This window comes from Lygodium microphyllum, chromosome 15 (assembly GCF_053477565.2).
Source record: "Lygodium microphyllum isolate KBCC chromosome 15, Lygodium_microphyllum_v1.1.10, whole genome shotgun sequence".
Taxonomy (NCBI): Eukaryota; Viridiplantae; Streptophyta; class Polypodiopsida; order Schizaeales; family Lygodiaceae; genus Lygodium; species Lygodium microphyllum.
This window is the reverse complement of record NC_141149.1, coordinates 4,138,003-4,164,689: the sequence shown is the minus strand read 5'-3', so window position 1 is coordinate 4,164,689 and position 26,687 is coordinate 4,138,003. Positions and strand designations below refer to the sequence as shown.

The 26,687-nt window shown below is 41.2% G+C and overlaps 1 protein-coding gene across 1 annotated transcript in view; it reads right to left on the bottom strand.

Annotated features, from left to right (window-relative positions):
- Positions 1-9,300: 9,300 nt before the first annotated feature.
- Positions 9,301-26,687, bottom strand: part of LOC148024213 (histidinol-phosphate aminotransferase, chloroplastic-like) — a 36,241-nt gene continuing 18,854 nt past the window's right edge. Inside the window, exons 2-9 of the mRNA XM_087693835.1 lie at positions 15,072-15,155; positions 14,739-14,893; positions 14,456-14,553; positions 14,237-14,345; positions 13,967-14,124; positions 10,191-10,333; positions 9,974-10,114; positions 9,301-9,863 (exon numbers count right to left, since the gene is read on the bottom strand). Of these exons, the coding sequence (XP_087549961.1) occupies positions 9,729-9,863; positions 9,974-10,114; positions 10,191-10,333; positions 13,967-14,124; positions 14,237-14,345; positions 14,456-14,553; positions 14,739-14,893; positions 15,072-15,155 (1,023 nt within the window). The 3' untranslated portion in view covers positions 9,301-9,728. The remainder of the gene's footprint in view (positions 9,864-9,973; positions 10,115-10,190; positions 10,334-13,966; positions 14,125-14,236; positions 14,346-14,455; positions 14,554-14,738; positions 14,894-15,071; positions 15,156-26,687) is intronic.

Genomic DNA, 26,687 nt, shown 5'->3' with positions numbered 1-26,687 from the left:
ACGAAACGCCTCACTACTGAGTGCTTTGCCTTTCTCGGGAGATTGATGGGCATTGGATGACATGACGTTTTTCCTCATCCTATTGTGCATGTGTACATTGTATCGTCTTTTCTTTTTCTTTTCACTCCTCACTCGGGTAGATTCACCTTTAAGTAGGAGGTTGTTGGGGGTAAAGGCGCCTCTGCCTAGCCACCAGTGTATTACTACACTGACAATACCCGCCACTGCACACTGCAAGTGGCGAGCGCCCGTCACCATCACTTTATTCTTTATTCTTTTAGTGGCAGTTTGAATAAAGGAAGGCCCGGTCACACATTGTGACTGTTGGAGTTCCCATTTGTGTCTCTCTCTCTCTTCTTGCTCTTGCTCTCTGCCATAGCTCACTTCCAAGCAAGCTTCGATCCTTCTCACCTTTTAGCAATCCTGTCTATCATGCTAGATCCAAACATATCAAGATTCATTACCATTTCATCAGAGAAATGATACTTCTAGGGTGGATTGACTTGTTGCATGTGAAGATCGAAGACCAAATAGCAGATACCTTTACTAAATCACCTGGTAAAGAGAAGTTAATCTACTTTAAATAGCTACTTGGAGTTCAACATTTAGTTTGAGCTTGAGGGGGAGTGTTGAGACTTCAAGCTCAACTGCTCATATGTATTTGTGTGTGACCGACATTACCTACAGCTATGTCCAGTTGTACTCATGTGTGGGACATTAAAATAAGCCGGTGTTGACCTAACCATAGTTAGTCATGGTTAGTGGTAACCTAGTTGTACTATCTCTTTCGTGTTAGTAGAGATTTTGAATAATGAAGATAAATGAGATGAGCTGACTGCTCACTCTTTGGCTCCACTTAGTCTCTCTTATCTTTGAACGTTGGTATATTTGGCTACATTGATCCTTTGATCCACCTTTTCAATGTGTTCTAAAGTGAAGGGCTCTATTTCAATAATTCTCATAAAAACGGTAGAGAAACAAATGTTGAGGTGAAAGTAGCTAGCAAGCTAGCATTTGGCTTTTCCTACTTGTATCCATTGATGTTTTGTTTTCGATGATCATGTTATGGTTGATGTTCAACTGTAGCTCCACTTGCCTTTAGAGGAGATGAGTCACACATATGGTTTTCTTCTAGCCCCATGTAGGTAAGAAAAGTGGGAGCACTCACTATCAATAAGTTGTGCAACTCCTCTTCCATAATGGATTCAGCATCCTCGAGATGCGCATGAGCCTCCTTCACCCAACTTCTCACCTTATCAATTTTGCCCAATTGTTGCTTGGGATTAGGGTACTCTCCAAACTTAGCACTCCTCTTCTCGTTCGTGTTTGAAGTAAATATTTCTACTTCTATGTTAAGAATTTGCTTTTCTTTTGTTAACATTGTAGCATTTTTTGTCTTAAGAATTAGTTTTTCTTTGGCTCTCTTCTTGATTTTCTTTTGGCTACTTTTGCCTATGGATGAGGCATCCAAGTTACCATGTCTAGGTACTGAGATACTAGCATGTTTCGCTTGGGCCCTAGTCATGACATTTAAAGGAATCAATGTGGCATCCTCATTGGTTGTTTTGATGCTAAAGAGTCCAAGTGGCACTAATGGTACCATAGTCGAGCTACTAGAGGGTTTTTGCCCAGGGAAATCAATATACATATGTGCGACCCCACATTTCAAACATCTCAAATCAGCCTTGTCTTTATTTGCTTGCTCTTTTTTGCATGCATCTAGATGATATATGTCATGGGTGGTCACAGGGATCCTCAAGACTCTATGTGGTTGTGGTCAAAGTGTCAAGAAATGGCCCATGCTTTAATTTTGGAAAGATTAGCAAGCCAATCCTACAAGTCCAAAATTTTGTAGGTCTTTGACCAAATATCAAGAGGCTTAACGGTCGAATTTCAATGCCCTAGAGATAAAATATCGAAAGGCTTTGAATAATTTTCTCTAGTTTCATTGTTTTTAATTCCTTTTTTTCCCAATGAAATCCTACTAGCCCATGTGGCCTTCACTATGGCCAAATTTTGCAAGGTGGTCATAATTGGTGAGTTGCACAAGGTGGGCTTCGTGGCATTGGTCATCCTCTTTTGACCAATGATGTTTGGCCATCACACGTCCTCTCAATGGGCTTACTAGGCCTCAATTAAGTAGCCTAATCATCTCTAATTGGCTGCCACTATGCCTAGCCCTTGCTATTTGACCAACACTATGCCTTTCTCATGGCTATTTGGCCAACTTGCTCATCAATTAGTTGTGAAGTAAGATTAAATGCATAATTTTTTAAAGAACATACCCGTCTAATTTCCAAAGCCCATGGTTGCTTATCAAGTAGCCTATTGGCCAAATATCACAAGGCTTCAAAGGCTTGACAAAGTATCTTGTTATTGCCCAAATGACCAATTTTTCATAAGCATTATTGGCCTTCTAATTCTAATGCTCAACTGAATTGGCTATGGGATCGCCTTTGTCAAGGGACTTATTGGCCAATTACTCAACAACCCTAAGTAGCTGAGTACAAGGGTGGTCTTGGCATCTAATTCTTTGTGAGAGAGGCCTATTGGCCTACAAGACCCAAGGAAAATTGATTCATCAAGGGAGAGAAAATTAGAACATGACTCATAAACTTCTCTAGAAAACTTGAAAACAAGCACTGAGATAAGAAGCAAGAATCGATTATTCATGGTTTTGAGTCATACCTAGGTGTCTATCAAAGTTGAAGTAGGGTTGATTCTTGTCCCTTTGTCTCCTCTGCATTCCCTTGCACTCCAAGATTCCAACTTTGATCTCCCTTCTCTTATCTCACCTTGTTTCTATAGCTCTCCTATTTTCCAAGCTTTTACAAGAAGCAAAACGCAAAAAGTGCAAATGCACAAAGCAAGAACTCAAAAACAAAAGTCAAGAAAAGAAAAAGAATTACACAAAGTGTCCCATTGATTTTTTCTCAAGCCTTCCACTTTTGGTTTTCTGTCGACAAGCAAAGACTTAAGAGTTTTAAATTTCTTTAGATTTTCTAAAGATTTTGGACCTCAATCATCATTATTCTACCTTCCTAGGAGATTTGAATCTACCTATGATTTCCATAACTATCACACACACAAGTAGGAGTTGATCGCCCCTCAACCCACTCATCCTAGGCTACTCCATACAATGTTTCAAGAGTAGAAGCTACTATTCCATTACTTGGCATAGAGAGTACACATCTTGTTGCTCTATTCCATGTGTTCCAATACGGAACCAAAATGTTGTCACTTTCACAAGCCATGCATGTAGACTTAAGGGAACACCTATTCTTTCAAGCAATTCAAGCAATACCTCTCACATAACCATTGCAAACTCTCCAAGTGAATGTAATGAACTCACCAATTTACCTTCTCCTTGTAGCCTATATGCAAAAGGGCCGTTGAGTGATGGCTCCAAGATCCTTTCAATGCACCTCAAGCGAGCTCCACCTCCTTTGCCTTAATCACCGTGCAAGCTCTATGAAGAAGAAGAAAAAGAAGAAGAGAAAGCAAGAGCTTCTCCACACCGGTCCCTCACTTTACCCCACACACACACACACACACAGATTGCATGAAGAATGTGTATATAATCAATACCTATGACAAAAAAGAGGCCTTACCCTTCAAGTGTATCAAATATATACATCGAAGTAGTAATAGGCCTTCAAGCTAGTGACACAAGGTTATCCTCTCACAAGGAGGCCCAATACTCTACTCAAACAATTCATCACACAAAGCATTACTTCAACTCAAGATCTTGGTAAAAAGATTTACCAATAATGGCTTCAAAAAAGCTCAACTCTGGTGACTCATCTCTACCTAACTCAATTCTGAAATACCTCTCTTTAAATTTGATCTCACACTCTTAAGGAATCTACTCCTAAACTAGCATATGGTGGATACCTAGGGATCAACTCAATGGTGAGTGCTCGTTCCTTGGTGCACCATCACCTTATCATTGTCGATTGGATATTGGGGGATTGGCGAGATTTTTACATTGTCCTAATTACTACTCTAAGGTTCATGGGCATTGGTTGATGACATACGATGCCATCATGCATCGATGCTCCTCTCATTTCTACACACAGTGCATGGCCATCTCCCCATATGTCTCAATTACCTTATAATTGTCTTCTCTATATAAATGAAGTAGATTTACTTACCCTAGATTCTTCCTAATTATTGCATTATTCCTATTTTATGAACCAGTATGCTCCATGAATCTTGTATAATTTGAATGTAATTCTAATACCCCTAACTGCCACATTTACATGGTAATTCATGTTTTGCTTACTTGCTTCGTTGAGATAACTTTAACAATTGTTTCACCCCTCTTTGAGACTCCATAAATGTTAATAAATTGTGGAATTCTCTCTAATGCTTTGAACCTTTCTCCAAGGCGAGCTAATATGGATGTGCTAGTGTAAAGCCAATCCTACTAGAGCTTCTTGGGCTAGAACTCCACGAGTCATGTGCGCCTTCTCCCCCTGGTCCCGTCACTATGGCTTGCTACCTCTCTCTCTCTCTCTCTCTCCCGGTTTTCGACGGCCCTCGGTCGTTGCCTACTCCCGATCAATCTCTTCGTAGTTGCTACCTCCTTGACGAGAGTGACTGTAACCACGTCATTACTGTCGACTCCGGCCTATCCTGCACGGCTTTAAGCCCTCGTCTAGATACACCAGATTTTATTAAGATTGCAGATATTCATATCTTTCATGTAATGTTTTTCTGATATATGGTGCTTAATTTCAGTTTAATGGTCGTGGTAGTTAGTACTATTTACTTTTTAGGGCCTATGGCCATTAACTATTGGGACTTTTAACCCTCTAACCATTGTTTTCATCATCTTGTTGGCCCACCAACTAGAATACATCTTGTATGTACCTCTCCTTAACTAGGCCCTGGTAAAATGCATGTGGGGACACACTTGGCAATCCTCTTTGCCATTTCTTGCATCTTGAGCCAAGTGACGATCATGAATTTGTTCTTCTCAATGGTTTAATCTTCTTGCAGCGAAAATTCTTTCATTGAAATGTAATGTTTTATCTTGCATTAGTGATAACCCATGGAGTACTCTTTCATATTGTTTAAAATCAAATTTGTCTATTCATCTAGTTCATTTCTATGCTCTTGGTACTTTAACTACTTACTTTTTACTCATGCTGAAATATGGATGAACCTTCTTGTTCGCAATCACAATGTTTTGTATTTGGTCCTCCTAAAACTTCTTGGTCAAATTTCTATTCTAAAATTTGCTTTTGTACCTTTATGACTTACCCCCAAGCAATGAAGGTCTAACTCAACTATAAATACCTAAGCCTAGTTCCGTAATAATATCATATGACCTTTGTACTCAAAGGTACTCTACTTATATATTTACTCGTCTTATTAACCCAACATGCTTCAAGTTGGTTGGTTTTTACCATAACCTAAGGTAACCACAACCAACGGATTGGTTTTCCCCCTTGGTTAATGTGATCAAAAATACAAAAAAGGGGGTCTCAATCTCTAGTTGCCTTGTTGCATTGGGGCCTATATATACTTCCCCAAGTTCTTCACCTTGAGTCCACAAAGGACGTACTACTATCTTGCAAATTTGGGGGACTACACCTCATGTAGCTTCATGGACATGAGTGAAGTAATCTTGTTCAATTTGGGTGACCCGAATGGCAACTAGGCACTATCAATGACAATTGTAGCATTGGATAGAACTCTTAATCCTTGCTAATGTTCTCCTTGTTTGGTTTTGCAAGTAATAATCAGTGCCTTGTTCTTATCAACTTATTATCTTGGTCTATGTCTTATACTACTCACTTATGTTAGACCATTTTGCCTACTGGCTTCTTATAATTCAACATTCTTCTTATCATTACATTTGACTTGATTGGTTAATTTACTACAACTTGCTTTTGATATAGCAACTACTTGCTTTGTAGAAACACACACACACACACACACACTCTCTCTCTCTCTCTCTCTCTCTCTCTCTCTCTCTCTCTCTCTCTCTCTCTCTCTCTCTCGCAAAAAAGCATATAAGTTGCACACCACAAGAATGAGCTTATCCATTCTCTTTTAATTGTTTATACATGGCCTCAGTTTACTAGGGCACCCTCCCATTGCATTAGCTTAGATTAGCCTTCTCTCATATTTCACACACTATTTTATACTATCTTTTTCTACCTCCAAAACATTAAAATAATTGGATTAAGAGAAATCAAGTCTACAATTATGCTTCCTACAAAGGTGGTACCCAAAATTTTCTCCGTGATTGAAGGAGACTTTTCCTACAATGTTAATAATTGGATTAAGAGATATCAAGCCTACAAATACGCTTCCAACAAAGGTGGTACCCAAAATTCTCTTTAATTGAAGGAGACTTTTCCCTTGTTTATACCCACAACTTGATACTACCCAAAAGTACAATCATAGGTCAATTGTATAACCTTAAGCACATGCTTTTACATTAAATTACTATTGTAACACCATCCTTAACCTTTAGGCATTGTTCACACCTTAATGAAGAGACGATGTGAACTTACAAGGTTTAACAGTATATTATATAGAATCTAAAACTTCTAGTTTTAAAATCTAAGAGCCATCAATTAAGATAGCAGCCTTCAAATAAACGAGAGACCAAACACATTCCAATCATCTTTACCTACACCAATATTGTCAATGAAATCTCTTGCTTGTGGGTATTAGATTGTCTTCAAAATATTTCTCTTGGATGGACTCAAACTATAGCAAGAATTAGAATACAAGCAATGTGAACAAGCATGTTGATAAATAACACAAAACTTGTGCATGTAGATCGCAATTAAATTTTGCATTACATGGAACAAGTCTAGTAGTGTCATAAAGTGTCAATATTTTGCACCTGACGAAACCGAGGAGTAAAACATTTAGCTATTGTGTGAGTTTGAGGCCCTTCAATATCTTTGTGGCCCTAGATCTGCCGTTGATCCTTCAATTCTAGCACCATTGCTTTCAATGCCTTTTCCTCATGATCAAATAGTGGATCTAAAGCAATTACACCCTTTAAACCTAGGTGCACCTCCAAAGCATAACACACATAACTTTAACATAGATGTAGACCTACAAAGCACAAAGCATAACTTGGTGCTATTGCATCAAATATATCATAAGAGGTTATAGAGTAAAGTGCACAATTTTTCATATGAGACCAAAAAACCAAACCATTCATTGGGCAAATGAAAGCATAATGATATTTGATTAAAAGAAGGTGCATTGAAGAGCATTAGGCTCACCATTACATTGTACAAGATTAAGCTAATCGTTTATTTCTTTCAAACAAGGCTTTGTAAACATAATTCCAAGATACCTATGCATCATGCAAAGAGAACAAGAAACAAAAACATCATGCAAAGATATCATCTCTATGCATGCTTTAGTTTTTAAGGCTTGCTTTTGATGCTTTAGATATCATCTCTATGCATGCTTTAGTTTTTAAGGCTTGCTTTTGATGCTTTAGATAAAGATGATTTAAGAATGATCCAATTTGCTACTTATGCCATGGATAAAGTGTTTGAGCCTTTCCTTACCTTTGCCTTGTACAACGTCTGTTCCACCGTCTTGGGTGGTTGTCGAAGTCATCGAGATTTTCCGCGAAACGGGTTGCTTTATCGATCACTTAATCAAAATGGATTTCTCTTATGGAACACTACAAAATGCCCAACGAATCGCTAATAAAACATCTGCTATGCAAACATCACACTTTGCATTGATATCAAGTCCACATGCACAGCCTGTAACTAGAATTGGCACTTGCGCCTTCCGATGTCCTCAATCGATTAAGTATTGATATCTTTCCTTCCTCCTCCACCCAACGCAGCCTTTCCATGATGAATGGATTTCTTTGCAACCCATTTGTATTGCTTCATTTTGAGCCCGTCTCCGAGAAACCATATCAACATACCATTCTATCTAAGCTTCCTGATTCTTGTGGCACAGTGCTTTTTTAGAGTGTTAAAGCTCTAATGGTTACATGTTCTGACTTGTACGTGTAGTGATCTATCCTACAATCTGCTGAATGGGAACATACCAAATCGGTTCACAACTCTTTTGGGACTACAGCTTCTGTAAGTTCAGTCCAAGAAACTGCCAATAGCCATGTCTTATTCAGTGACAAATGCTTAATAACTTTCACCCAAATTTGTTTGTGTGGTAATTGCAAATATACAGTTGATGCCACTGGCTATGAAAGTTATGATCACCCAGTTTTAATTAGAATATTTCTTCTGTGCTGTGGCATCTTGCAGGTTACATGGCAATCACAAAATATGCAATAGCAGCGGTACTATGATCTGCAGGCTTTGCAAGGGTCACCGTGACTTGTTCTTCCCTGAGAACAGAGTAAGGGATAACAATTATGGTCTAACTTGTGACCCAATGACTTGTTCACCTCAGGAGGAGCCCATCCCTGCAGTGTTTTACAGTCAAGGCAGATTTGTCATCGGACGCATTGCCCTCCCTGACTCCAACCACCAGATTATGTTGGTCCTCTCATAAGAGATCCCTATCAGGAGTATGACAACAACTCTCTCTCTCTCTCTCAAAGCGAGGATACTCAGGGGTGCCACGATTAGTTGACACCCCAATCCTAGCTAGTGATTGTTTGGAATGACACCTTTTATTTCATTAATAGGAGGGGAACTACATATGGATATTGATTAAGATTTAGGGGAAATTTCATATTATGGAAGACGACAAGCATTCGTTCAAAACAATCTACTTTTAAAATATCATTTTTGTATTTTATGTGCTAATGAAAAATGTCAGCCAAACTGAATACTGTGGAGTATGGCATGCCCAAAAAATATAAATACTCACGACTACATGTAAAGATAAGACGTAAAATCACAGGCACACATATCTATAGTTGCATGGATCGTCCTCGTAAAATGATATTATGGACATCCCCCTAAACATGTACAACATACATTATCGAAATGTATACACACCCATACATAGTCACCTCGTATCATCTCCATTAATTGGTATACAGACCTCTGCAAATCATACTAACACACAATGTAAACGATCTTGTGCTATCAAAGACCTAGTCTACCCCCCAAGCTCCTCATCATTAGGATAAAGGGCCTCGATTGCTCTCTAGACAGGACTCACTACTAATTCACAGAACCATTCATGTTTCTCCTATCTCCACATATATACTTAGAGATCAAACATTCAATGCCAGTAACATTTGATGGACTATAAAACACTATTTCACTGCCAGTAACATTCAATGCAGCACAAGCATACTCATATATGATATTCATCTATTCATTGTGAAGGAATAATTTGCTCCTTGATTGCTTTTTGACCAAGAATTAATGGCCTCACAATTGTTATGGCCAAGCAGAAAGGCAGACCAAAATGTCTAACCTGAAAGTCCTTAGTACAAGTGAAAATCACACATTCTCAGGTGATATGATTTGTCAACAAGCTTTTAAAAGATTGCTGATATAAGATTCATCTGTTGATAAAATGTTTTAACATGAGTAAAATGCATCAGAGTACAAATGTTTCCATCCTAGTTTGCTAGAACAGCTATCAAACTTTAGTTTCCCAGCAATTGCCAGGAATATCAACAGTTATCCTTCAGCTGATCATGACTCTGATTTTGATTCATTAGCACAACCTTGAGGACTTGCTGTATTACAAACTTCACAGTTGTAGTTCCAGTAAACCTTGAAAGCAGTCTGGAGGCACATTCATTGCAGTACCTTTCTAAGAGCTCTCATTAATCCGTCTGTATGTTCTGGCTTTCCCACTGATATACGAATAAACCCCTTAAGCTCTTTTTTATCATAGTGGCGTACCATTACACCCTCCTTAGCAAGATCCGCCTGGAATGGCAAAAATACATCAAAGCAAGCATGAATCCCAACAGCTTTATTTGCGAGTAGAGACCACTACTATACTAAAAAGTGCAGATAGGACGAGATTGAATGAATACCTTCAACTGTCCTGCACTGCGACCACCTTTAACTCCACAGAGGATGAAGTTTGCATGACTTGGATAAGGTGTGAAAACAGGAAAAGTCTGAAGCAGCTTAAATAACCGCTCTCTCTCAGCAACTAGAGCCTCTTTCACATTCTGTTGAGAGGGGAGTAAAAGTCACAAAAATCTGCAAACACCATTTAATTATTGCAACAACCAGGATAGTACCCACCTTGAGGTAGCCTGGATTGCTTAAAGCAGCGCATGCAGCCAACTCAGCAGCTACAGAGACATTATATGGCTGCTTGGCTCTCCACAAGTAATTGATAATGCTCAACGGGAACCCACCATAACCAACACGCAGGCCTGCCAAGCCTGACCGAATTCATCCATAGAATCATTAGTCTTTTGAGGTGGTTACTATAGGAAATAATTTTACAGGACAAAGCATGAACTACAATCCAGGTTAACCAAGTAATAACCAAAAAATGTCAGAACTTCAAGATATGGTAGAACTGACAGGTTCGCAACATGCATTGAAACGGCTCTGTCAAGTTGGTAGTGAAAGAGCATTTGAATTATTAGTAACACCCATACAAGCACAAATACAAAGCAAAAATGAAGCTCAATGAGAAATGTATGTGAGATGAATTTAACGAAGAATTGAAGCATGTAGACACATGGGTGCATTAAACCTTGTCAAAATTTAAGAGGTTCAAGTGACAGTCAATCACATAAATTTGAAGGCCTATGCCAGCATATCTTGATTTTACTGATCCATACAAATACAGAAACATTGAGCACAATATTTATTACTAAGTGAATTTAACAATGAGCCAAAGTGTTTATATGTGCACATAACCACCACCACCCTGCGTGGGACCAAAAAACAAAAAAAACAAATACGTGAATAAATACATGAATAAAGACCCCAAACCAAGTGACCAGTAGTACATGGTGGTGTTAAGATTGTATGGTGCTAGAGGCACAAACAATGTGTGACAAAGAGTTGTATCCCATAATCAAGGAGAGGAGGTGTGTCCTACGATCTATCTGAAAAGCTATAAAAGAATGTACTTCGCTCAAGTATCAACACAATCCAAATTTTCATGCTATCATGGTTTCCTTCAAGGAAAGAAGAGGAGAGAGAGAAAGAGAGAGTACAACCAAAACACTGCACAGACTGCACAAAACAAAGTTCAAGACACAGTGTACACCAGCTGAGCACAAAACCAACTGCAAAAACAGAGAAAGGAGATAGATTACAGCCAATAGACACGGTCAGAAGCCAGAGAATGCTGTCCCCAGCCTGCAAAGCCAGTAAATGCAGGAAACGCAGCAGTTGATCAAATAAACACAGGTTAATCAAGAATAAAATAATGTGAAAATCAAAACGCAGCCTGCTGGACCCAAATGCAGCCTACAGAAGGTTGGAAACAGAGCGATGGGCAGCAAACAGTAGTCGCCAGGCTGTAGACACTGTGGAGCAGTTAGGAAAAGTCAACAATCAGCAGGGCCAGACCTACAATCAGCAGAAAACAGCAGCAGGAGTGGAGATCCTGAAATCTCATACCATGTCAAAAGTGGATGCAACAATGGAAGTATAAACAGATGCTGTAATAAACTGCTGAACCCAAGGGTAGAAGAGAAAAACACAAAAGAACATTGCAAAGAAGAGAACTCAAAAAAATGCTCAAGAAATGGAATCCATATACCAAACACAAGAATGATGCGTACAACAGTGAGTCACTCGCTCGTAGGCACTAGCATTGGCTCCCTTTGTCCACAAAACCTGTAGGTGATGATGTGACTGATTGAGGAGGGAGCCTGGTATAAATAGGACAAAAATATGCAATAATTAGCAGTAGGTTGGCCATAAATGGCCGGCCAGCATTAAATGCCCAAATAAACATCATACATGCTATAATAAAATGCCTAATATGCCTAGTCGTTCCTAGCATAGCTCAAACTCACACATAATTTGTCTAGACTACTAACAAGGGAAACCCAAGTGCAAGAATTGCAACAAATTCAAACACATTGAGAAAGATTGTTGGCTATCCAGAGGGTAAGCTAGCACCAAAGGGGAATGTTAAGATTGTATGGTGCTAGAGGCATAAACAATGTATGAAGTGTGTCTATGGCAATGTCCCTAGGTCCACTGCACCTGTGAATAATTTGGAGTGGGGGCCCTGCCCAAATGCTATCCAATGATGAGAAAAAAATAGCTCCCTTAAACATCCTCATAGCCACATGCTGGATCTCTATCTATGACCCATGCTATAGCCCCACAGGTTGCCACCATGGTCTCTTTTGTGCCGTGAAATATCATATTGAGGGCTCTCCTCCAAACCTCATGGGCTCTAGGATAGTCCCATAGGCAATGTCTCTATATCTCCACTAGCTCACCACATCTCGCACATGCTACTAGGTCCCTACCCTATCCAAGCCATGTGCCTACTGCTAGGCTCTTGTGAGCTACAAGCCAAAGGAAGAGATATATCTTCCTAGGTCTGAAGTTGTCACGTAGCCACTTCCAAAAGTCGTATAGGAACTCATCTCTTTGTTCCAACGGGGGGTGGGCTGCTAGCTATGCTCTGATCTTGCTCATCTATATTCTCCTCCCCAACCCAATAGTGTAGCCAAAGAAGGCCACATCATAGGATCTCGGATCCCTCCACACCCACTCTCTTGGATCCCATTGGAGTCTCTGTAGAGATCTCCTTTGGTAAGCCCAATATCTCCATCCATCCACAAGACAAGTGGCTGGGTTTGGGTCGATGTGCCACTTCCTCTCGAAGAGAGCCAATATTCTAATGCTTTGTTAGTAGCATCCAATAAAAGCTATTTGGTCAAGGTTCTCACTATAGGCAACCATCCTCCTCAACCATAAGAGTAAATATTCTCTCTCTACTAGAAGCCAAGATTGCTAGGAGAATGTCCCCTCCAAAGAATAGACCGATCCAAGTCTTAGAGGTGTCTCTATCTATCTGCAAATTTGGTGGAACTTCCTCTGTCACGGCCTCAATCATAACTCTAGCTCTCATGAGGCCCTGAAATCTCTGTCTCTGAGCCTCTTACGAACTCTTGGAATGCAAGCCAATCTCCTATTGATACAACAACCTATAAAGAGAACCTTCCCCCATGATAAATATGTCCTCTGCCCAAGAATGTGGCCAGAGTCTAATCTCAAATAGTGATTAAAGAGAAGAGGCTGCCTTCTCTTCTCTTTAGCTGTAGTGGGGGGTAGCTAGTGAAGCCTGAGTAATACTGATCTCCATGCTCAGATAGTGGCAGCCGCAAATCTGACCTCAAAGCTCCTTCCTAAGTCCTTGGTCTTGATCTCCTAAAAAATCCAATAGATGCTAGGCTGCCATGGTCCTCTATGTGCAGGTGTCATAGCCTATAGCCTCCCTATCAAAAGTTTCTTCCAAAGCTCCTCGCCTAGAAGCAAACTCCTAACAATAAGCTTAACCATCAAAGGCTTTGCTCTAGTTGTCTGGTTCTATGATCCCTAGCCCTCCTTTGGATCCATGCTATATGATGACATCCCAAGTAACCTTCACTTTGGTTGTGCTTCCATCTCCTTTGAACCAAATGAAATTCCTGATAAGAGGCTTTACTTGGCCAATGCATGAGTGCCATATTTTATTGTATTGTACCGTATCATACTTTTGGTGCCTAACAATCATGCCCTTACCCAACCTTGCCAAGGCGCAAGTATCCTTTCATGCAACGAACTTAGTAGTAGACAGCAGAAGCCATACAGTCATGGCAAGGCAGATGAATGGAACTTGTGAGGGAGAAACAAGTAACTAATGTTGCAGTGAGGGAACATTCACAATGACATACAAACGCAGGAACAGTAGATGTTTACATCTAGAAAACAAGCATGGATCTAGAGCAACGAACTTGTGTGGCTTCCTCGCAGAAAGTTATTGTAAACAAAATCATACTTGTTAAAACAAAACACATGATGCCTCAAGTTACAGCCTATTTGAAGCAAACCTGCACGTTTGCTGAAAGTGCGAAGCACAATAAGATTTTCATGCTCCTTTACCCAGGTAATTCGTGAAGGCTCTCCAGAAAACTCAATGTATGCTTCGTCCAACACAACCAGTATAGGTAGTTTCAAGATTGTCAAAAGGTCTGCTTCATTTATCAAACTGGGAGGTTAAAAAGAATAAACTGTGATGAGTAAACAAGCCTATTGTAATGCTTGGAAGCAGTAGAAAGGATGATGCATGATGCTTATAATAAATTCCAACCAAATCTCACCTGCCATCTGGATTATTGGGTGACGTTAGGAATACTATCTTAGGACCAAGCTCTTGAACCGCTTTAACGATTTCATCAACATCCAAAGAAAAATCTGGTCGACGAGGTACTGCAGCCATTGAAGGCAAAGAAGAAAGTGTATCAAAACACTAGCAATCACCTGAAGCAGAACATACAAATGGAGTCAACAGAGAAGATTGCTTGAGCAATCAGCATCACCTGTTATAGTGGTAGCTCCATTGACATCAGCATCAAAGACATACATCGTGAAAGTAGGAGGACAGTCTATGATTTTATCACCAGGCTCAAGAGTACATCTGTCACAAGAGTTATCAAGATTTTATCACCAGTCTCGAGAGTACATCTGTCACAAGAATTAACAAAATTTTATCGCCAGGCTCAAGAGTACCTCTGTCATACAAGTTGTCAGAAGGGAACAATTGAGGATGGTCAAAGAAAATAAAAAGGAACCAAACTTTAGATATGAAGCAATCTAAAATACCGCATGGTGAGATCAATAAGTTCATCTGCTCCACATCCAACCAGAAGGTATTCTTGATCTAACCCTGAATCTTCAGCCAGTGCAGCACGTAGACGCCTTGACTCTGGATCAGGATATATGTAAGGAAACTGCATGTTTCCTAGAGCCTCCAAAACCTGCTGGCACGATACAGCATTTACAAGGGCTCTAAACTTACGCATCCGGGGAAAACACACACAAGATATTAACCACAATCTTGAACCTATTAAATATTTGAGAATAAGCATCTTGCCATATGGAATACTGAGGTCCAAGGAAAAACCCATAGGAAGTGCTTGGAAATAAATCACATACCTCTGGAGGTGGCCCATAAGGATTTTCATTCGCATCAAGCTTTACTATATCTTTGGGTGCTCTACCAAGTTTCTCAGAAAGAATCTGTTGAGTAATAGTGCTGTCTGTCAATAATGATATATAATAACGTAATGTAGAAGATTCAAGGGAAAAAACCATGAAAAGAGAACTAAGCACATTGAAAATTTCATATTATAATAAGGCTGCACAAATTGAATTTAGCACTCTGTTTAAAACCACTCCCCCAGCTCCACTGTGGGGAAAGAGAACGGAGAAACAAAAGGTGGGCTTGGTGTACCACTTCTGCAAGTCTTATTTCAAAGTTTGTTACTGGTCAGGAAAGGAGAAGATTGTTTTAGAACTATCAATCAACAAATCTAGTCATGAATGCTGTTACTAGATACTGCTAACATAAGAAAACTATATTGCTTTGTAAAAATTTTGACAGAACAAATTGATGATGACCATAATAAACATGTTCTAGTCCATGACCTACTGCCCACATGATAAAGGCTGCCTATCTTCAGGATAAAGTGAGGAAGAACATGTTAACTATAAGCCTGAACACATTGTTTGCAAACACTCAACTGAAGGGAGAGAGAAATACTAGGATTTCTATCATGGAAATGGTGTAATTTTTTGGGCCTCGTAAGTCACTTCAGTCTTTTCAGGGTGTTAGTACACCCTTCCCTTGAGTTTCAAATGTATCTGTTTGTTCCAGGGGCAAACTTGGCCTCTTGTGCACATTAATATAATCCCTCCCTCCCTCCCTGTTTCAGAGAGGGTTGTCCAGCCACGCCTACCACATCCCCTAACACATGGAAACAGTATCCAGCCAGCCTATACATAGCATCAGACCAGCCCCCTCTCCCAGATCCACCACCATCCTGCCACAGTCAGCTGCTTTCTTCACAGAGGGCATGGTACCAGACGCCATTGACAGGCTGCACACAAATAAGGCATAGGATCATAATGGACTGGTAGCTGAGCACCTGATATATGCTAGAGATGTGGTGGCAAAATTCTTGGCATACATGTTTAATAGAGCCATGTGTGAAGGCTTTCCCAAGAGCTAGAGCACTAATACCATTGTATCCATTCTTGAATCGAGATCCTACCTAACCCAGTAACTATTGCACCATTACACTTGGCCACACATCGGCCAAATTATATGCCTCCATCCTTGAGCAAGAATTGAGTAAGTGGGCAAAGAGAAGGGACTTCACGGGACAGGGGTGAGCAAGATTCGGGAGGGGCTTTTAAATGTTACATCATATCCTCATACTTAGAGCCATTATTGAGGAGAGTTCATGGGAGATGGATCTAATGTTTCTTTGTGGGTTTTCACAAAGCTTTTGACACAATGCCCAAGGCCAAACTAATGCACAGGTTATACAACATGGGAGTACCTAAAGAGCTCACTTGGGGTATCCTAGCATTATACGAGCAGGTGGTTGGCATAGTGTCACTCAGCTCCTCTTCACTCCACCATTGGGGTGAAGCAAGGATGCCCTCTCTCACCAACAATTTATGTACTATACATAGATGAGATTTTTGACTGCATCTTCAAAGGAGATAGAGGAGCCCCAGTAGCCGGCACTTGGATGCCCCTTACTATACACGGATTGCATTGCACTCATAATTGACTCTCCACGAGTGCTACATAGACATCTTGATACGCTATACCCCTGCACATAGGATGGTGGACTCTTAGTTAACTTTGGCAAGGCCAAGGTTATGGTGTTTAATACTACATCATAGTGGGTTAGGAGATTAGCACCAAGCTTTACCTGTGGACAAGGTAACTGCATAACATTTCAACCCCAAAAGTTTCACCACTAAAATGTTGCATTTCACCCTGAAACATTTCACCTTTGGGGAAGTTCCAAGCAAAACAATTGAATAGTACATGTGAGATAGGTTTCTTTATAAATGGTAAGTTCCAGCTTATGCATTTATACCATGCAATCCTCTTATGGCAACAAATGATGTCTTTTTTTGGGTACATATGATCAATAAGAATGGTATCCTATAAATAAAGTGTGCAAAAGCCCTCAAAAAAGCAAGAAAAAACCTTTTTTTTCCATTTAAAAAATCATGTTTCAATCAGTCATTTCATTCAAGGGACCTTGCGTCTCACTAAAACATTTCAGCTATTTTAGGCATTTCGGGTTTCAACGCTAACGAAACACAGTTCATGGTTACCATGCCTTTGGATAGCAGTTGGTGGAGTCTATCGATTTTATACATAGTGAAGGTCTTATTTACAAGGCCCACTTCCTCTATGAGAGAGGCAACAAAGACTATGACTTACACAAGGCTATAGAGCTTTGAAAGGGCTACAGAGGATGTGCTCACACATACAATTCCAAGAGCCCTGCACTAAGTTATGGCTATTTGATACTCTAGTTATGTCCACAATGTTTTATGCAGTATAGGTTTGGGGGACCCAACCTTGACTACCACAGTAGATCAAGCTGTACATATAATGGATGGAGATCGAAGGAGAGGCCACTCATATCTCTTGAGGTAAAAATGCATTAGCTTGACTCAAACAACCCCAAAACATACTTAATTAATGAAGTAAATCTTTTATTTTTTTTTTAAACACGATCCTAGAGTTACTGCGTCCCATATGCAAAACCCTAATTTGGGTGACCCAAACTTTCTATAAATAAGCATACAGCCCACCACTCTCCCTTAATCTCATTTTTGCAAGTTTCAAGAGCCATAACTTTGCTGCCCACACCCCATTTGCAAAGGGCATTGCGGTTAGAGCTTCCACCAACCACCTACTACCATCTGGCACCTAATTCCATCCTTCCTCACATGTCTACAGCAGCTGTTGCCAGGTTCCAGGAGCTCTCGCCAGCACTTGGGTGCTGTCGCCTATAGTTAGCAGCTATCACCATCAGCTGGTTGCTATTGCCATCAGCTCGCAGTTGTCACCATCATCTTCTCTCTCCTCTGAATGCTACGTTGTGGTTTTCTAGCTACTGCCTTGACATTCTCTCACCACTATTTGCTACATTGCATCTAACAATTGTTGTGCAAAATTTCTCTCTCCTCAAGTACTTGCGTTTTTAGTATTTCTCTGTCCTACAACTGCCACATTAGATCCAACCTTGCTTAGCTTCGTTTGCTGGTGTTCAATACACTCGGAGGCTGCCTTTGCTGCAACTCGGGATCCGTTCGGAGTACGACACTCTACAACTCATAGCATCTACCTTGATCCCAAAGATATGAGAGTTTGAGGTTCAATATTCACTGCCTAATGTGTTTGCTGCATGAGCACTGTATATTCATTATTCATTCACTTTATTATTCATTGTGTTAACTATCTCTGAGTTACCCTAACCCTAACCCTAATTGTGTTCTGCGTTTATCAATCAGTGCTTTGTCGTACAATTTGGTTTCATGCTTTTTTGCGTTTAGAGCATTTCTTCACATGGTATCAGAGCTAGGTACTCTCTAAGATCCTTGGCCTTTGATCGGAAAGCTCATTCACGATCAAAAGCAGGAACAACAAAAGGGTCAGATGACTTCAAACGCATTAACAACACCGCTCCAATCTCCACAACCAAACATGCACAAAAATGATCAAGAGTGGACCTCCCACCTTGCTACTACCCGATCCAACACGGGTGGAGAACCATCGGACTACCAAGGAGTCCACAAACCATATCAAATTTTTGCCACTGAGTATGATCTCATCCTTATGCGTAGGGCTCGTGTAACATTAATAAGGTAATTTATGGGAGACTGGCGCGAGGGATGACCGTCCGGGGGCCTTGGGCATCCGAATGGGGTCAAGGGAAGCCTAGAGGGTAAGAGAGTCTAAGAATAGTAGGACTCACCTGAAGTGGACGGCTGGCAGAGAAAACGGGAAGAGAGGAGCCAACACTCATCTAGGCGAGGTTGGGAGGTGAAAAAAAAAATCACTCGTGCCATTTCATACACGCCATACTTCATACTTGACGGTCGTCAGCAGTTTAGCTACTACTCGTCATACACGTTATACTAGTATCAGAGCCGCCGGGTCCTCACAAAGAGCCGCCGGATCCTCACGAAGAGCCGCCGGGTCCTCATGAAGAGCCGTCGGGACACGTCAGTCGTCATTTTTTTTTGTGTTAACAAAGGCGACCACGACGGACGAGGGCAAAACGGATTACATTTATCGTCAACATTCCTGCAGGCGATTACGATGGGACTAGGTCCCGTTTTAATCTTTAATCTTTTTGGTTCATAGCCTGTGTTCCCACGTGACCTGACAGGGGGTGATTAATTCCACCCATACCCAGCGCTCCTACCGACGGGTCGTGTTCCCAGCTGCCTCATTCTTCCCGCCATCTCTACTTTACAAAGATCATTGACTTTTGTTTTATTGTAATCAGGGAAGTACCCCAACTTTGTACGCAAATTTCTTATATTTGCTTTCCAATTCCAGTGTATTAATGGAGGGAAAAGGGAGAGAGGGGGTAATCGAGGGCTCTAGTTCTGGGACCACCCTATGGTAGATCCCCATGAAACGGAGATACAAGAAGAACAATGGGAAGAATTTTTTGCCACACGAGAACAATTTGATGATCTAACTGCTCGTGTGCAAGCACAAGGGGTTCAAATGGAATTTCTAACTCAAACACTCACCGAAATAAAATCTCAATTAACCTTATTACTAGAAAGAGATAAAAATAAGCTAGAAACCTCGGATATTCCATCTTCATCGAAAGATTTACATGTGACTATACGAGATCCTAGGGAACCCCACCAAAAGCTGAGGGATAACCTAGTGTTAAAAGATATGAAACCCCCTCAGTTTTACGGGGAGGAAAAAGACAGAAATAAAGACACTATCTTTAATTTTCTCCAAAAATGGGAGGATTTGCACAAACTTAAAAATACTCCACCACATCTCCAAGCACTAGAGGCCGGTTTAACTTTGGGACCAAAGGCATATAAATGGTGGCGAACTTTAAAGGAGGCAAATAAAATACCTAAAATTTGGGCTCAATTTGAATCGTTTTTTTTTTAGAATTCCTTCTTGAAAATGAAATGGAAAGAAATTGGGAAGATTGGGATTATGTCAGACAAAAGGGAAGACCCCTACTGACATATTTGGAGGAATATCGTAAGGTAATTCTCAAATTGGAAGGAATAGATGAAAAGGAGTTCACCTAAGACGCTTGAAGAGGCAATTAAATTTGCATTAATCAATGAAGATAGTACGCGTCCTAGTACACTCACTAGTCTCACTGATACAAAGCCCAAGACTAAGGAATTGGAAACCTCAAAATTTGTAGGCAAATTTAAAAGGAAAATGCAATTTTTTAAGAGCAAGAAACAACCCTTTGAAAAGAAACAATATGTAAGGTCAAAGTTAAGTCAAGATGACTTTGATAAGGCCAAAAAAGAAAGGCTGTGTTTCAATTGCCTATCCCCTAACCATGCTACCTGGAATTGCCCTCAAAGGAAAAAGGGGAAAGATAAAGGAAAAGATAAGGACCAGGGCAAGGGAAAAGAAAAACAAATCCATGTAGTGCAGACCCTGGAATTAAAGGGGCATAAAAGGTATAAATCTTTAGAGGTCTTGCACAAGGATGTACAACACAAGTGTTGTATGTCAACTTCTATGTGGCAGCCTACTTTTGAGCCACATGATTTAGTTAGAGTGAATGGATTGATAGCTGGAAAGAGGGTTAGAGTCATGATTGATGACTCTGCTACCCACAATTTCATAAATTATGCACTTGTTAAAAAATTGAAACTCCCCCAACAAAAGAGTGGGCATCAACATGTTCTTCGTATGATGCAAGGTCAGGATAATAAAATATGGGATACAATGGTATCCAATTTGGAAATTGAGATCCAAGGATATAAAGATAAACTTGATTTCCAAATTATAAATATGGAAAGAGCCGATATTGCTTTAGGGAGGGAGTGGCTATGGGAATTGGAACCATCCTTAAAACGTAGTTATCATCATAATACACTGGAATTTGAAAGGGATGGTAAGACTTTTGTGATTCAAGGTGAACATGAAGTATCTGATAACCCTTTGTTGTGTTCCACTGAAGTTCAGAAGCTGATAAAGAAGGAAGCTTGTGAGGTATATATGTTATGGTCTCTTCCTGTACAAAACACTTTTACTTTCTGTAATATTAAGCAACAATTTTCTTATGTTTGTGAGTTGAATGTAAGTAATGAATTAAGTGGTTTGTTGAATGAATTTAAAGATGTGTTTCCTTCTTATTTACCAAGTGGCCTTACACCACATAGGGGTGATATAAATCGCCCAATTGACACAGATAGGGATACACACCCTATTTCTAAACCACCTTATAAGTTAAGTGAAACACAGCACCAAGTTAAAAGACAAATTAAGGATTACCTTGATAAAGGGTTTATACAACCTAGCAATTCACCTTGGGCTTCGCCAATTTTATTGGTAAAGAAAAAAAATGGTTCTATGCGACTTTGTGTTGATTATAGAGCACTTAATAAGATAACAGTGAAGAATAAATTTTCTATGCCCAGAATGGAAGATCTTTTTTATCAATTACAAGGGGCAAAATTCTTCACAAAGATAGACTTAAGATCAGGCTATCACCAAGTAAGAATTAAGGCACAGGATGTTCCTAAGACAGCATTTCGTACTAGATATGGGCATTAAGATTTTTTGGTGATGCCTTTTGGCCTCACTAATGCACCAGCTACCTTTATAAAGCTGATGAATAGTGTGTTACGGCTCTATCTAGGACACTTTGTAGTAGTCTTCTTGGATGATATCTTGATCTTCAGTAGATCAAAAGAAGAACATTTCGAACACTTACAATTAGTATTCCAATTGTTAAGAACACATTCCCTTTATGCGAAGAAAACTAAATGTGAATTCTTCGCACAAGAGGTCAAATATTTGGGGCATATTATCTCGAAAGAGGGAATCAAGATGGATCCAGAAAAAGTAAGGGTAATTATTGAATGGCCATCTCCAAGGAACCTGGAAGAGCTACAGATCTTCCTAGGATTATCCGGATTTTATCGTAGATTCATTCAAGATTATGGCAAAATAGCTGTTCCAATGACAGAGCAACTTAAAGGGAAAGGGAAGAGCTTTAATTGGGGAACAGACCAAAATGAAAGTTTTCAAAAACTTAAGGTAGCTATTGCTACAACTCCAGTACTATTAATTGTGGATCCTAATAAACCATTTGTGGTTGAAGCCGATGCCAGTGATAAGGCGATAGGCGCGGTCTTATTACAAGAAGGTCGACCAATTGCTTTTGAAAGCAATAAATTAGACCGTGCAAAACGGAATAATTCTGTTTATGAGAGGGAGCTGTATGCAATAGTACATGCAATGAAGAAATGGAAGCACTATTTGTACGGTGCCAAACTTTTGATCTTGTCGGATCATGAAAGCATTAAGTGGCTTAATGACCAACCGGATCTACAGGGGCGTAAAGCCAGATGGGCTGAACTCCTCCAAGAGTTCAATTATGAGATAAGGTATAGAAAAGGGAAAGTATAATATACTGGCTGATGCACTCAGCAGAATGCCCATCATAAATGAATTGAGTTTTACTCAATTCACTTCCGATTTGCTTAACACCAGATACTTTTTGAGTGTCATGATACCCCTAGCGCGGGACATCCAGGAGTTAATAAGACTTATAGTCTTTATTAAAAGGCAGTTCTATTGGCCTAGAATGAATAAGGACATCCTTGACTATGTGGTCAAATGTAATAAATGCCAGGTTAATAAAGCTGAAAGATTGAAAATGGGAGGACTTCTCCACCCATTAGAGATTCCTTCGGGAAAATGGGAGAGTATCTCCATGGACTTTATTGTTGCGTTACCCATAACACAAAGGGGGCACAACTCTGTGTGGGTGATTGTGGATAGATTAACCAAAATGGCTAGGTTTATTCCAACTTCAACTGATGTTAAAACACCAAAATTGGCTAGATTTTTCGTAGAGAACATATACCGATTGTATGGCCTTCCGGCAAATATAGTTTCTGATCGAGATAGAAAATTTGATAGTCAATTTTGGCGTGCTGTATTTAGGAAGTTGGATACTAAACTTAGCATGAGTACGGCGGATCATCCGCAAACTGATGGTCAAACTGAAAGGGTTAACCAAATCCTTGAAGATATGCTCAGGGCATATGTAAGTAAAAGGCAAACTAATTGGGAAGTGTATCTACCAATAGCAGAGTTTGCATATAATAGTGCCAAGCAATCTTCCACTGGATATAGTCCATTTATGTTAATGTATGGGTTTCAGCCCAGAGCTCCTCATGCAATAGGACTGCATAAGGAAAAGGTTCAAGCAGCCAATGACTTTTTAGAGGATATGAATAGTATGTTAAAATTTGCTCAAGAAAATATTAAGAAAGCTCAAAATCGAGCTAGAGCTTAAGCAGATCCTCACCGAAGAGACATCTCCTTTGAAGAAGGAGAATTGGTCTATCTTAAGATGCCTGAACAAACTAAAACCATGAAAACGGGACGATGTCCAAAGCTTTCACCCAGGTATTGTGGTCCTTTCACAATACTTAAAAAGGTGGGAGAACAAGCTTACAAGCTCCAACTACCTGCTAGTAGTAAAACACATCCGGTTTTCCATGTAAGTAAGCTAAGGAAGAAGCTAGGTGATTTGGATAATCTAATCTTAAATGATAACATTGAGGAGCTATTAGATGACCAATCTAATCCACATGAACCAGAAAGAATATTAAATGTTCGTAACAGACGAACAAGAAATATTATTTATCAAGAATATTTGGTCAAATGGAAAGATTGTTCAAAAGAAAGCTCAACATGGGAGCGAGTAAGTACCCTAAGGAAAAGGTTTCCCAATTTACAGTTGGACCTTCCAAGTATCGTTTTCGAGGACGAAACCGATTCTTAAGGGGAAGGAAATGTAACATTAATAAGGTAATTTTGTTAGCCTGCTCTTCTTCAGTCTCAGTCTGTCATCTCCTGGTTGTGAGCTCCTGTCAGAGTCTGACAGGAGACAGAGGAGCTCTATCAGTGCATTTTTGTGGCTGCTCTAGTCAACATGCAGCCCTGGGTTTGTTCCAGCCCAAACTGGGCTGTTTTTGTCCTGACTGCCCATTTTTCTGGGCAGTCGGCCAGATCTGGCCATAGTCGGCCAGATCTGGCTGGTCGGCCAAATCTGGCCAGGTCGGCCAGTTTGGCTGGTCGGCCAGTTTGCTGGCCTGGGGGCTATTTATATCAGCCCCCCCAGTCAGTCCAGCATTGTGCTCTGCAGGTACAGCACTGCTCCCTCCGTTTCCGTCTCCGGCATTGGTGCTGCCACTGCTTCCAGTCTGTCCTGGTTCCCTCACTGACGCTCCGGGCTGCGTGCAGGGACTGTTCTGTCCATTCCAGTGTATTCAGCATTCATCTCAGTCAGTGCAGACTTTCTTCCTTCATTCTCTGCTTTCTCTCTCCTCTCCTCTGTATTCGTGTTCTTCTTCCGTTGCGCACTCTCACATGGTATCATCGCCTGATTGAGAGCACGGAGGACATACCTTCAGGGGAGATATACCTTGCTGCTGCTGCCAACAGATCAACCACAGCCAGGCGACTGCTACAGGAGGCTGTTCAGCCTGCGTTTGCTGTCCACGCTGACTGCAGAGGCTGCCACGTCATCCAGAGACGCAGCAACCCTGCGTTTGCCACCAGGCGGCCTCTCCTGCTGCTGGGCGACCTCCCTACAGGCTGCGTTTTGCTGCTCTGCAGGTCGCTTCCACCCCAGGCGGCTCTTTTCCTGCTGGCGACCTCTGTCCGGGCTGTTTTCCTGGTGCTGGTGGTCTCTTCTCTGGTGTTCGACATCAGTATTCTTTGCGTTTTGCAGATCCAGGTGTTTGTAGGCACTCCCTGCCTGCGTCTTGGTGGTTGGTGACCACATTGCTGGTCCTATTTCGACAGCGGCACAACTTTCTTTGGTATTTTGCAGATTGGAAGATGTCTTACCAGTTTTCAGGCTTTGAAGAGACTCAGAGGATGAGCTTATCTCTCATCATTCCTCTGAGCGGAGGCGGGATTATCGTGAAGTTCGACATCGGGAAGACCCTCCTCGCACTCGTCCTTCTTCAGTCCATGCATCTCAGAGGGTTCCAACTACTGCGAAGGTTTCTTCAGTGAAGACTGCTTCAGATGTGCGGATGCCTTCCTTGATTCCCTCTATACAGGTGCCGATTCTCCCTTCCTTTCCGAAGGAAGATAAGTTGGATGGTTCCAACTACTCCCTATGGTCATGCAAGGTGGCTTGCATCCTTGATACCTTTGACCTTTGGGAGCTTGTTTCTTCGCCCATCGACCGACCCCCCGTGGATTCGTCCGATGGCACCTCTATGGACCGTGCAGCCTTATGGGATAGGCTCAACTCTCGAGCCCGTTCCTTTCTTTTTATGAGTCTACATGATTCTGTTCTTGTACATGTTCACAGGTTAAAGACCGCGGCGGAAGTATGGATAAAGCTTGCGTCTTTGTATCAGCACAAGACATTTGCCCACAAGATTTCCCTGGAGAAGAAGTTGCGGATGCTCAGTCTTGATGGTTCTTCTTCTATGAAGGAGCACATCACGAAGATGGAGGATATGCGAGGCGAGCTAGCCTCTCTTGGTCGTCTGATATCGTCTGAGGATATGGCGATGATTCTGTTGACTCAGCTGCCATCACCCCGTTATGATGTCTTCTACACCAGCCTCATCACTACGAGGACCTGTGAGACACTCCTATGGGAGGAGCTTTCCCCGCTTGTCTTGGAGCATGACGAGCGGCTCAAAGAGGTGGGAGCCAGTGGCTCCAACAAGGCATTTACGGCCGGCACAGGTGGCGGCAAGAAGAAGAAACAAAAGAAGGAGAAGGCAAAGGACAAGGAGGAGGACAAGGAGGATGCGAAGGAGAAGAAGCCCAAGTGTCCCCATTGTGGGAAGGGCACTCATCCCGAGGAGAAGTGTTGGCAGAAGTATCCCCATTTGAAGCCTAAGGAGAAGGACTCGAAGGCGGCCCCAGCCACAACAGAATCTGCATTTGTGCATGTCTTTGTTGAGGAAGACACTGCCTTAGCTTCTACCACACAGGAGAAGCCTTGGCTCGTCGACAGTGGAGCATCTTCACATATGACCTTCCGACAGGATTGGCTTTAGGATCTTCGTTCCAGAGGGGGTACAGTCACCATTGGTGACAATTCTACAGTTCATGTTCGAGGCGTGGGGACTTTACCTATGTTTTCTGACAGGCGGTCTTCCTCCGCCAAAGTTCTCTATGTCCCTGATTTGGGTTTTAACCTATTATCTGTGCATGGCCTTACTCAGTTAGGTACCCGAGTCATTTTTACACAGGATGCAGTCACAGTGGAGGATGCTTCTACAGGTAATGCTCTTTGGACAGGTACACAGGAGGGTGGGCTTTATACGCTCACAGCCTTGGCTGCGCGGACTTCCCATGAGCTTGGGCTGCTTTGGCATGCTCGGTATGGTCATTTGAACCTCGATTCTCTTCGCCGGGCTTCTAGGAGGAAGATGGTGGAGGGACTTCCTGATTTCCCTCCTCTTCACACTTTGTGCCCTAGCTGCTTGAGGGGCAAGCAGCACCGGCAG